Below are 13,458 nucleotides of genomic sequence, written 5' to 3'. Positions count from 1 at the left end.
CTCAAAATCTAGCTCTGCATACCGAGATTTCCTCCGCTGGGTGTTTGAGAGAGAAAGAGAAGGGTGAAGGTTAGTGAGGGGTTGATACAATCAGATTAGATAAAACAGGGACAGTCCTTCTCCTTTTCCTTCTTCCTACATGTTTCTCTGGCACTCCATGATGTAAAGTGCCAAGCATTTAGAATCATAGAAAGGTTTTGGCTAGAGGGAACCTCAAAGATCATCTGGTTCCAGCCCCCAGCATGGGCAGGGACACCTTCCACCAGACCAGGTTGCTCAGAGCTTCATCCAATCTGTCCTTAAACAATTCCAGGAATGGGACATCCACAACTTCTCTGGACAACCTTCTCCAGAGCCTCACCACTCTCAGAGGGAAGAATTTCTTCCTAATATCTAATCTAAATCTACTCTCTTTAGTCTAAAGCCACTCCCTTTTGTCCTGTCACCACATGCTCTTGCAAAAAGTGCCTGTCCATCTTTCTTGCAAGGCTTCCTTCAGGTACTGGAAGGCCACAATTAGGTCACTCTGAGGGATCTCTACCAAAACCAGTGTACCTTGAGGAGGGCATGGGATTTTGACCAATTCAAGCTCTGTTCTGGCTGTGAGTTTTCAGGTTGTTCACAGAATGGGAAGCAGAGAGGGAACAGATCAGCCAACGGATTTACTGGAGCTTCCGAGCACCAGCCAGCTGAGACTGAAGTTTGGACAGCAGTGGTTGAGACCTGCTCTCTGGCAACAGGCAGGAACAGGGCCAGATGCCCCAGGACAGACCTCAGTGTAAGACCTAAAGTCTGAGGACAACTGCTAATATCAGCCCTAGCATGAATCACAGAATCATCAAATAGTTTGGGTTGGAAGGGACCTTAAAGATCATCTAGAACCCCCTGCTAGAGGCAGAGACACCTTCCACTACACCAGGTTGCTCCAAGCCCCATCCAACCTGGCCTTGAAACAGAAATGAGTTATCAAAGCTCAGAAGGAGAGGGATGCACTTGTGCAAAACCTCTGACATCCCCCTGATGCCAAGAGCATTGTGGGATATGCCTTAGGGACACTTTACCCCTGGATCACCAGGAGTTTCCCATCTGTGTCATGACTGAAGTCATCAAAAAGGGAAACAGAGGCAGAGGATGGAAGGAGAAAAGTTAAGGCAAGACATGTGTCTTGCATTAAAATGAGAAGTCTTTGACAAACTACCATTTTTCTTTGACCCTGCAGTATCTGTAGGGCCAAAGGCAGTTGATCCATAAATGGAATCTGTCTTTGGAAGTTGTGAGAGATTTCAAACATTACATTCCAAAATAGTATCCCGTGCCAGTGATCCCTCCTGGGAATATAATACTGGCATTGCATGGTGGGCTGCACCTGCTCTAAGGTGCTTCTCTTGGAACACCTGCCTTTGAGGGCAGGGCACCATCCCGGGCTGAGAACAACCCAGCAAATCCCACACTCACCTCCAAGGAGCTCATGGAGAGGGTGGACACGGTCTCGCTCTTGGACACCACACCCGAGTTCCCTGAGTCACCCGTGTCACACAGGCTGTTGGGAATCTGTGACTCGTTGGAGATATTCTGTGGAGCCAGCTGCTGCTGCTGCTGGATCATGGAGGAACCCTGGACCTCGCTGCACGCCATGGCCACGGGCTCCCGGGGAGGGCTCTTGACCACAAAGCCCGGGTCGGTGGCCATGCTGAGGTGGATGAGCCGCGTCTGAGGCATCTGGTCGATGTTGATGCTGTATTTGCTCTCGTCCTTGGGCGGTTTGGCCCTCAGGGTGGACGTGTTGGTGGGCAGGATGACGTAGCTGGTGTCCAGGGTTTGCTCCTGCGCCCGCGAGAGCTCCGAGTCCAACTTCTTGAAGATGTCCCCGTCGCAGATGTAGATGGATTTGGGTGGCTGGTTCTTGTCCTTCTTCAGGGTGAGGGAGTGGTTGCTGAACTCGTTCAGGTTGATGGCCCCCAGGTAGTGTGGTGAGCCCTGGAGGTGCATCTTGGAGACGTTGGCTGGAAGACTGTTGAAGTTCGATGACACTTTCTGGTGGTTGAGTTTCAGTTTCTCCTCATCCGGCAGCGATGGGCGCTTCAGGGTTCCCGTGATGGTTGAGGTTCTGCAGGTGGTGATGTCTTTATTCAGCACTGGGGAGACAGAGAAGTGCCCTCAGCACCTCGCCCGGGTTTTGGTGAACACATCAACACAACCCACCACAGTCACACCACGCCAGCACGTTCCCTTGCACCTCTCAGGAAGAGCTCATGGTTTAATATTATTTATATATTCATATTTTAAAATATTTTATATTTTAAGTCCAGGATACTGAAGGTAAAGCTAAAGATAGGGAAGAAAAAAGGGAATTTTCCTACACAATCATTGCCAAAACTCCCATCTAGGCTACAAATACTGTCATGTTGATAACAATACATTGAATAACAAATACATTTTTATATATTTAGTACACGTAGTATATGCATATATATATATATGAACTATATATATTACTAGCTTATGGAGTTGAATTCTTTAAAATAAAGGTTGCTTTTATGTAAATAAAATTACTTTGATTCAGAAAATCAAAAATGCAGCATTATCTCTGATTTCATAGAATCATAGAATGGGCTGGAAGGGACCTTAAAAGGTCATCCAGTTCCAACCCCCTTCAAATATAATTTATTTTTTGTAACTCACTGAAATACTTCAGGTTGTTCTTTTCCCTTGAACAGCTTCAGTGTTAGTAAATTGGTATTTTGAAATACAGCAAAATTCGTTATAAATTCCAAACTGCTCTCTAAAAACCTTACATTTTAGTAAACATGGCAAGGCTTTGTGAGACCTTTTAAACTTCCCTTCAGGAAGGGATGCAGTGACATGAATATTCCTTAAAAAGGGAGGAAAACTTTAAACTGAGGAGGAAGTGAACATGCCATGGACACACAGACACTCATTCTCACACAACAAAACATCTGCTCCTTTCCTGGGTGTAAGAATCCATCACTCAGCTGACTTCAGGCTGCAACAAAGACCTTGGAAAGATAATGATGTCAACCTGGATGTCTCCATGGATGGAAAGGCAGGAAAATCATGGAAATCAGTCCGTGGGGCAGGGACAAAGTGGTGTGGGACTGAAGGCTACTTACCTGGGATTTCAGCACAGGAAAGGAGGAATAAATGCATGTTCCCCATTCCCCTGGCTGAGTAGGAAATAAAAAATAGGTAAAAAGATCTTTTTTGGGACAGGGAGAAGGATCTTTGTGGGAACCTGACACTACTGAGCTGCTCCAGCTGGGACAGAGGCGGGACATGACTCAGGTATCCCATGGGACTGAGGACACACTGATTTTTCCTACCAGCTCCTAGTGGGAGTGAGGGGTGCTGGGAGATCAAAGCTCGCCTCCAAGAGAGGCAAAGCAGGATGGCAAAGGTACCAAGGAGAATAAAAAGAACTTTCCAAGAGCTTTTAAAGCCAAACAAACCAGGGCAGCCACAACCACCTTGACATCGCCAGAGGATAAATCAGAGCAAGGCAAACCCTTCCCTTGGGAGTGTCACCAAGGTTTATTGATCCAGGCTCCCCTCCATGCTCCCATGAGCTGCACAAAGCACATTTGGAGAGGTTTCCACTTGGCAATCTCCAAGCATGGAGTGGGGTGAGCTTTGGACACTGAGCCATGGACCAAACCCTACCGGTGGATCTACGTGAGGGGGTTATGAGAGGGATCAGCCACATCCCCAACCCATCATAACATGAGAGATGGTGCCTCCAGGAGAAAGGGTGGCCAGAAACCAATGGACAGATTGCCATTTTTTGTTATTCAAGGCACCATATAGAAGGGTCTCTGAAGTGGGGATTATTATTATTATTAACTAACAGCACTTTATGAGAGGAGGAAAATCTCTCCAGGCAGACATCAACCCTCAAATTGTAAAGTTCTGTGCTGGCAAAGGAAGGGAAGCTTGGGGGTTGTTCCAGGGTCTCCTGCTCTGAAGTCATGTGAAAAAAATCAGTTCCTTCCTTTCCCCTGGGAAGCTTGATCTGGGAGCAAAAAACATGGTAGGAGATCCATAAAGGCTCCTTTAATGCAGGAGTCCAGGGACTGCTGTGGTTTACAGTTGGTTGTGTGTGCCAACACCCAGCCTGGATCATCCTGGAGCATCCCTTCAAGTCAGGCAAGGTCTCACACACGTTTTTCACATGATTTTTTTTTTTTTTGGAACTCAGTATTTGGTGTCAAAAGAGAAGGAGGAAGACAAATGAGAAGAGGCAGACAGCTAGAAATGAGGTTAGAGAGTGTGAGACAGAGAAACAGGAAGAAAAAAAAATGGACAGACCCTGAAAAGAGATAAATGGACAGAAAGAGACCATGAAATAAGATATCACAAGGATAAGTGAGATAAATATACTGTGACTGTGATAAGCACGGGGAGTGGGAGTGAGGAAGAGAGAAGGACAGGAAAAGATAAATAAGATATAGATAGATATTAGACAGATAAATGATAGTGACAGTGACAGACAATACACAGAAACACCATGACAGGGATAAATGTTGACAGAGATAGAAATATATAAATAACAGGTACAGCAAGACAGACAGCTGAGGATAGAGATAGAGAAGTGATTTCAAGATAGAATGAAAGTGATGAATTATAGATAAATACATTAGAAGCAGAGAAATAAATGATAGATGAGATAAAGAATAAGATAAATGAAAAGGACAGGTAGATGTTTAGAGAGAGAGGGAGGAGGAGAGAGAAAAGGCAGGGAAGGGAGGAAGGGAGGGAGGGAGGAAGGAAGGGAGGGAGGAGGGAATGAAAGAAGAGAGGAAGGAAGACAGGAAGGAAGGAAGGAAGAGAGAAAGGAAGGAAGAAAGAGGAAGGAAGAGAGGAAGGAGGCAATGAGGGAAGAGAGGAAGGAAGAGAGGAAGGGAGGGAGGGAGGGAGGAAGGAAGGAAGAGAGGAAGGAGGGAACAAAGGAAGAGAGGAAGGAAGAGAGGAAGGAGGCAATGAGGGAAGAGAGGAAGAAAGAGAGGAAGAGAGAAAGGGAGGGATGAAGGAAGAAAGAAGGAAGAGAGGAAGGAGGGAATGAAGGAAGAGAGGAAGGAAGAGAGGAAGGGAGGGAGGGAGGGAGGAAGAACGGAAGGATTATCAAAGAGACAGAGAGAGAGACTGAGAAAAAGCAGCTTTCTCATGGTGGTAACTGAACACACACAGTGTATTGTCCTTGACTTGGGAAGATCCTGGTTTGGAGGATATGAATTATATGCAAGTGCCAAGCAAGCTGGAATTTCTCTTGCTTGGGAGGTGGGAAGTCTGGGAGGGTAAATGAAAGCCTAAATTATCTACAAAGGGTAAGATTCTGTCAGGCATGAGGTCAGGCATGAGGTCAGGCATGCCAGGACCAGGACAGGACAAAACCTGCAGAGGTGAACAGGTGGCAAAGGAGAATCCAGAAAGCACACACACTTCCCAGGGTTATTGGGAAAGGGGCTGTCAGCTCATGCACATCTTCAGGATCAAAATGAACGCACAGCAGAAAGGTGCAGGCAGAGAAGGAAAGACCTGACCAACTTCCACATGCACAGGCAGTGTCCAACTGCACTAGAAGTGCTTGGAGCCAGGTGGACTGTTGGGAAGGCTCTCCAGATTCCAGACCTTCTCAAAGACACCCTTCCTGAGCACAGAGCTGTCTGAGGTTGGTGGGATCCCCTCGGGCGGGGGTTGCTAGAGCAAAGAAGGATCACAGTAGGAAGAGATGGATCCCAGCTCTTCTTCCTTGATACTCTTCTCTGCCACTGGGTTAGATGTCAAAAAATAACACCTTGGAGGCAGTGCTTAATCTGAGTTAAAAGAGCTGCAGGAAAATAGGACAAGCAAAGGGAAAATTAGGGGTGTTGCTTTCTCTTGGTCAGGGTTGAGAGTGAGGGCAAACAACCCAGACAAGTACATGCAAGCCACCAAGACACACACACAGAAAACAGAAAGGGAAAAAAAATGGCCTAGTTCAATCCCCAAACCAGGTCACTTGCTGATTCTCACCTGTGATGTGCTCACCTGATCTACAAGCCATGTCCACATCCTTCTCAAAATCGGTCTGAAAGACAGAGAACACAGAGGACGTGGTCAAAAGGAGGTGGGAGAGGAAGGAAATCCATTGGGAAAATGCAAAACCCCACCTGAATTAGTGAGGTGGACACAACCACTGCCAGAACAGCGGGGGAGAAATGTTTTGTTTGGGCTTTGAAACATGGCCAACACACCACTTTTATTCACCTGTGGCTTTTGAACTTCAAGCACTGATAAAGCTGTAAATTTTTTTTTCAGCTGGCTTCATCTGCTCATCCATTCACTGATTTCTGGGTTGCAGGTTAAAATATCTCCCTGGAACACATTCATGCACATTTCTAAAAAAAACAGGGAACAGGTCCCTGGCCAGAACTGTCTTGGATACATCACTCCACACACAGTTTAAGTGGATTCCCCTCCACTCATTAAAGAGATCTGGGGTTGCTGCTGAGAAAGCTCCATCCCCACTGGGCTTTCCTGTGATCTGGCACCAAGTCACACCAAGTGGAAACAAGTCTCTGCCTCTGAAACTCTTCACATAAAAAACCAAAGGTTCCTGCAGGCACAAAGGCTGAGGAACTTTTTCAAGTGGTCTGTACAGTCCAACCACACTCCTTTCTTCTCCCTGTAGAAGTGAAACTCTTTTTCTAAAGCTTTTGGCAGATAACATTTCAAAGAACTGGATAAACTAAGTCACAGCAGGCCATGGGTTTTCATGGAGCAATAGAAGAGCTGCAGACTAGAAAAAGGCAGAGAGTTCACTGACTATTTCTAGTATAATTTCAGAAGGACACTTCATATAATTGTATTAATGCGATTAAAATTGAATACTAAGAAAATTATGGGGAAAAAATCCCCACCCCCCTGGGATAAACAATTTAATATTTGCAGGTTGAGATCCAGGAACGTTTGAGGAAATATCTCAACCTCCTTGATGCTAATTCCTTGGTAAATTATTTGAGATAGCAAAGAAATCTGAAAAGAACAGAAGAGAAATATGACTGAACTAACATTTAAATGTTGACACAGAAAAATATAATCTCATTTTCCTACAGGAGTTCCCAAAAAAACCGCAGCTGAACAGCCTGTACTAGTTTTGCTGATAAATAAATAAAAGATAGGTTTATATTTAATTCCAGTCAACAAGATTTTGTGGAAAACAGTTCTACTCAGCTAAGCTCCTTTTCACCACTTGGGCAGATTTGGAGATTACTGGAAAAGGTAACAGCAAAATTGCCACCCTGCAAAGCTTTTGATTTCTTTGGTTATTTTACAGCTCAGTCACTGTAAAATAACATTGTACCCCTCTAAAAATATCAGTGAGGAGTCATCACTCACTTCTAGATCCCAGAGCTTTTTGTGCTTGGATGTGAAAAAGTGACTGTGAGCTCTCAGCTCCTCAAAACATCCACCACCAGTGCAGAATAAATGTAATATTGCTGCAAAACTTGTGGCTGACACAGAATTTTGCAATGAATGAATGAATGAAAACAGGGAATTTATACAGAGATACAAAAATCTGAAACTTGGGGTGGTGACAAAAGAATAAGAAATAGAGCATCCACATCTTCCAAGGGTGCTGGGAACGTGAAGGGCGGGTGGGAAAGGGTTCTATAAATAATTTGAAGGCACATCTTTACAGAGGGAGAATAAAAGAAGCTCAGGGTGATAACTTATTGAAAAGAAGATTGAGACTGGATATGATGATGGTGTCTATTATTGAAGAAGCCAAAGCAGCAGGCACATAAGGGGTTTTCTAACAACACACAATTAGGCAGAGCGAGAACCTGTCTGAAAACGAGGAGATTATGCACTGAAATGAGAAATGAGGCAGCTGTTTATAACAAACACCACCGAGGTGTGGTGGAATTGAATGTCTCTTGATGTCCTGACTCCAAGATTGTGCTGTTTGAAACCAGACTTTGCTGTAACCAAGCACAAACTGCTTTGCTTAGCACGGGAGTGAGGGGAAAAAAAACATCACTGGGTTGTGATGGAGTTCTAATAATAATGAGATGGTTTTGGAACTTGTTCAAATCCTGTGATTCTCCTGATGTCTTTACGTTAACTTCAGAAAATAAATGTTTCTTATATCAACTACCTCATAACAGTGAGGCAGACTCAAGAGGAAGCTCCACAGCTTATTCCTCTGTGGCCTTATCCACACTGTTTGTAAAGGACTTACACAACAGGACCGGGATTTACAGAGCTTAAATTACATTCCCAAGGAAGCAAAGTGTGCTTTGGAGAGAAACCAATCCCTCTGAGACAGCTTCTTTATAATAATAACCCAACACACAGTGATTAAAACAGTATTAAACTTAGTGCAGCTAGGCCAAGGCAGCGTGGTGGGGATGAGAAGGTCTGGAAGACCTGGGAGGTGTTATTTTGGCTTTTTATTTTCTGGGAGAGAGAAGATCTCACCAAGATGTCTGCAAATGCAGGTGTGTGAGTTTAAATCCCTTGATATCACAATTTAAAAAAAAAAACACAACCAGATTTGTGTGAAAGAGTCTGTTCTAAGTGGTAAGTTTGCTCAAGTACAGGTTTAAAGGTAAAAAAGAACACTGACTGAAAACCCTCTGATGGACAGAGCCCTCTGTTCATCAGTTATGAATTAAAAATGCCCAGAGGTCCCTCAAGAGCAGCCCAGGTGGTGCTTTTCCCTACCATGAGCTGAGCGTGTCCGTTCTGAAACGACCCCCCTGAGTCTCCGTTTCCCTCTTCCTGACGATCCACGACTCGGCACTTCACGGCATCCTGGACCTGCAGGAACACAGGGATTGGCAAAAGGCAGAGTCAGACAGACCAAACATATTAAATTCTGCTGAAGAAAAAAAAACAACCAGTCTTTGGTAGATAAAAGAACGTGGACTTAAGCAGCATCCAGGTATTTATTTCACATGGTTTATATGTAACATATTTCACTACTAAAGAGCGACTCCAAGGTTTTCCTTCTGTCCTGGGTCACTGCTTCAATTTGCTTGATTTATATAATCAAGAATAAAAATGCAGCTTGCAGTATCTTTACAACGGATGCTATTGCATAAATCATCATAGTGGAGTCTACAAAGTTTGATTATGATCCTGTGATAAATATCTGGTCCAAAACTCACTGAAATCAATGGAAAAAACAATCCCAGTGACTGCAATGGGAGTTCAATGCAGGCTCATATTCATAATGCAATTAGTGGAAGGAGTCTCAGCCAAGCCAGTGGTGTAATCCCATTGATTTCATTGGCCTGACATAAGGAATTAATCTGTTTTACTTAATTTAAAGGAGCTGTAAGAAGATGAAATGAATATTGAAAAAAAAAGCCCCTTCCTGTCTCTGTTATTAATAGTCTTTGCACTCGGTAGGACGAAAAGAATAAAAGAAACATAAAAGATTCATCCTTTTCTTCCCTGATATAAATTAACCATTTTAAATCTCCACAGGGAGGCTGCAGAGAATTCCCTCAATTTCCTTGCTTGATTATTGCTGACTTTACTTTCCAGTTGGAATATCTGGGTGCTCATGCCAACACACCTTTCGTTCCGTAAATCTCAGGGCAACTTGGCTCTCTTGAAATCACAAAGTACTTTTTTAATGTTGCATTTTTGGAGGTGGGGTGGAAACACGCTGGAAACGTGAATTTTGGTGTTAAACAAGCCGAGCTTGACATGTTATCCAATCTAAACCTGGCATGTTATCCAACCTAAGGCTGCCCACCAAATTCCACTCTGCAGGACAACCACCGATTCATCCCTCCTTTCCTCTGACCGACACTGTCACGGTCATTTTTGTGGTCACCATCCACACAAAGTCAAAAGTTTGCAGGGTTAGAGAAGTTCCCAGGCTGGCTGGACATTTTCCAGGTGATTTTTACGGGAAATGTGTTGATGATATAAAAGAGAAGGACCCCTTTGTCTCACCTCCCGCCGCAGGATGCAATGGACCATAACGATGACAAAGCCCTCCAAGGAGTCAAAGACAGCAAAGAGGATCTGGAAGAGGGCTGAGCGTCTGTCTGTGATGGCCAGGACTGCAGACATCCAGGTGAGGGCCAGGAGAGGCAGGACCACGCAGGAGCTCCAAAGGGATGCCCTGTCAAAGCAGAGGAAAAGAGAACCCAGCTTTAGCCTCACCCGCTCCCACGGGGGATGTTAATCCAGCCCCCTGATCCCACAGGGCTGCAGAAAATTCCTCCAGCAAACATCTACTTGTGCTGGATGTTGGATGTTTTCTGAGCCCCTCTCCCAGGGAAGCAGGAGGATGCTTTGCACACTCACTCTGCCAAAACAGGTGACGCGTTTCTGCGGGAGGGACAACTTTCCAATGGTGCAAACATGCAGAAAACTGGAGGTGGGGAGGAAGGATGAGGATACCTCACTCCCCCTTTCACACCCTTCCCACTCTGCCACTAATCCACAACGTTCCCCGAGGAAAGGGAGACAAAATACAGTCACTGGAGGTTGCCAAAGGGAAGGGGGACAGTTGCAGCAGAGACCGGTCTGTCACGATGGCTGTCGGTACTTGAGTCACACACACTTGGACTTCCACAGCACATGGAAGACACCAACACTGGGACAGGTGTCACAGTTTGGAGTGACTTGAACAGACAAGCTCAGAGCTGATGTGGAGACTGATACATTTTGCTGGTGCTCCTTTACTCCACAGCTGATGGTCCCTATGACACTGTGTCCATGAACACCAGGAGAACTGAGTCCTGACCCAATTTTCCTGTGGACAGAAAAATTTCTGCTTTCTGCTGTGACCTGCCCCCAAAAAATTTTTTCCTATATTCAGCAATTCCTGTAAATAAGTTTATTCATGGGTGGACATCCTGGGTTAAAATAACTTGAGATTCAAGCCACATTTTAATTCACAAGTTACTAAACTGGACAAAGTAGTTTTCTGTAATGCAAGTACTGCCCCACGAATCTCCACTTTATCTATAAATAATGGCCCTAGAGATGGCAAAGCAGCTCTGCTCCCATGGACTATTTGGGCATTCAGCAACCTGAGCAAAAGGGGTCCCAAGCAATTTTAGCAGCCTACTGGGGAGATTTTAAGCTGTCAGTCATCCTGGTGCACCAAGGAGAATTTCTCTGTGGGGTTTTCCCCAACAAATCAGAGCAGATTTGGGCACAGGCTGTATAAAAAGTTGAGTTTCAAGCAAACCTCAACCTAAACACTAACAAACAAGTACAGGCAACACAATAAATTACAGGACAGATACCAGGACACACGTTTTTGCAGTACTTACATGGGACTTGCTTACCATTCTATGCTTGCCATCTCTGAGCAAGTTTTTAATGTTTACTTGCTGGTTATGCAGGTACTGCTCTCACAGAGCTGAGTGAGAGTTTTACCTGGACAAAGCTGGAGCTTGGATACAAGGGTGGACATCAGGATATAACCCCCTGGTTTCATTAAGTGTTTTGCAAGGGTTGTTACATCAGTTCTGCTGTAGTGACCACATATTGAAGTGACAGTTTATTTTCATAGTCAGAATGATACCCTAAATGCAATATCTCTACAACCTGTCCAGACTCAGATGTGTTCCTTAGTAGTATTATTAAGGAATAGAATTTACCTAAGGGAGCAGGGAAATGGAATTATTATTTATTTTTTTTTAATTAGAACAAGCGTTATGAGGCCCCCATATAGGGTAAAGACCATGACATAATCTGATATCTTGTAATTTTATATAGAATGAAAAACATTGTTGTTTAATGTCCAATATGAACTATCACTTCAAAGCATTATTTAAAAAAAAAAACAAAAAAAACAACAAAACAAAACAGCAGTCAGACAGCCCTTAACCAAATAACTCCCAAATAGAAGTTTCTTATTCCCTTTCTCCCTCAGCCCTCTGGAATCTGCCTCATTACACTGAAATCTCCCTTTGCTATCATTTGTGGTGGGGCATTATTAATCTGGCTGAGTAGTAGGTGGAGAAAAGTAGGTGCAGAAAAGTCAAAAGGAAAGATAAAGTTTGGTCCATAAGGCACCTCTCTAGATGCGTCTTCCATGCAAGAATCAGCAAACACAACATTCCCAGAGCATGGCTGGGGACATGAAGCTATTCCAGTAGCAAAGGGAAACCATCAAAATCAACAAAAGCTGCTAGGAAAGGTCTGTACCAGACAGCTCTCCTTCTTGGAATCCTCTGATCTTCCAGAACACTCTTAGGACACACATATGTGGATGTTGCCACCCCCAGTGTGCAAACAAGAAACCTGGCAACCACATCTGAGAATGGATCTGACCTGGGAATGCAGATCATCTGAGCTTGAGTGGGTTTTCCATTCTTGGGAAGACCTGCAAACTCACACTGGCAATGATTTGGGTCTGAATCCAAGATTTAGATGTGGATTTGGGGTTGTAAGGGATGCTGTTGGAGAGGTAAATTATATATAATTTAGGTTTCTCTTCAGCAAATGGTTTGATTTGAATCCCCTGGCTTCAAAACTTCCTTTAAGGAGGCACTGCTTGAGTCCATTTGCTATCCAGAGCATGGATGCAATGATCCAAAACTCTCTCTTCAGAGCTCCTGCTGCCTTCACATGCACTCAGAGAGTCCTTCCAGCCCCTTGATCCATGTGCCTCCATATGGGAAAACTATTCCACTTCCCTCTGAGTCGAGACATCCTGATGGACTTCACTACTGCTGCCAACATGAGCAACCTTAAATCATCACATAAATCTCTGCTTTTCCAACCAGATGATGGAAAACTCATCTGCCCTTCCATCTCAGATGATGAAAACAATATTACACCACGTATTCAGCTGGAGTAGATCAGGATTTTCCTGAGTTGTGCTGACTTACATCAGCTAAGAGTATGGCCTTTCTGCTCCCTTTGTGATTCACCTTCTCAGCAACATTCATCCCTCACGAATGTTATGGAAATGCTGCTTGACACTTAATGCATAATCTTTATTCTCAGGCAGCAGGTGGCAATGGGTCACAGGAATGGAACTCACTCTAATTTCACTGGCAGAGCTCTGCTTAGATTTATGAAAGATTAAACTCAAAAAAAAACCCCAAACAAACCCTCCATTAAAAACAATCCTATAAAGACTGAAATTTCAGAAGAAAACTCAAGGGAAGGTAAGTGGGTTTTCTGTGAGATTGCCCCTAATTCTACTTGCTGTGAGCTGAATTCACAGCAGAGCCCACACTTCTGCCACCTTTCCACCTGTCCCTGTTTTAGGAGCATCCTTAAAAACTTACAGAATAACTCACAGGACTTAAGAAACGTCAAGTTACGTGATGTGATATGAAATGCTGATGTTCTATAATGACACTGTGATCACCTAATGGCTTTCCATCACAGATTAGCTACAATCAACAGATCCAGGAGTTGTATGGCTTGAGACAAAGGAATCAGCTGGCACATCCTCTTCTTTGTGCCATC

General features: G+C 44.2%; 1 protein-coding gene across 16 annotated transcripts in view; it reads right to left on the bottom strand.

The window, feature by feature from the left end:
- The window catches only part of ADGRB1 (adhesion G protein-coupled receptor B1), a 300,832-nt gene that overhangs the window by 18,485 nt on the left and 268,889 nt on the right, over positions 1-13,458 (bottom strand). For 12 of the 16 annotated variants that reach the window (XM_051771936.1, XM_051771932.1, XM_051771929.1 and 9 more), the window contains 5 exons: positions 9,970-10,141; positions 8,725-8,820; positions 6,028-6,082; positions 1,456-2,135; positions 1-36 (listed from right to left, as the gene is read on the bottom strand). In XM_051771936.1, the coding sequence (XP_051627896.1) occupies positions 1-36; positions 1,456-2,135; positions 6,028-6,082; positions 8,725-8,820; positions 9,970-10,141 (1,039 nt within the window). The remainder of the gene's footprint in view (positions 37-1,455; positions 2,136-6,027; positions 6,083-8,724; positions 8,821-9,969; positions 10,142-13,458) is intronic. The other 4 variants (XM_051771931.1, XM_051771940.1, XM_051771941.1 and 1 more) reach the window with 1 other exon arrangement.

The sequence above is a fragment of the Manacus candei genome, unplaced genomic scaffold (genome assembly GCF_025592945.1).
Source record: "Manacus candei isolate 608988 ecotype Guabito, Panama unplaced genomic scaffold, ASM2559294v1 h1tg000148l, whole genome shotgun sequence".
Taxonomy (NCBI): Eukaryota; Metazoa; Chordata; class Aves; order Passeriformes; family Pipridae; genus Manacus; species Manacus candei.
The sequence above is the reverse complement of the archived record's forward strand: the minus strand, read 5'-3'. Positions and strand labels throughout refer to the sequence as shown.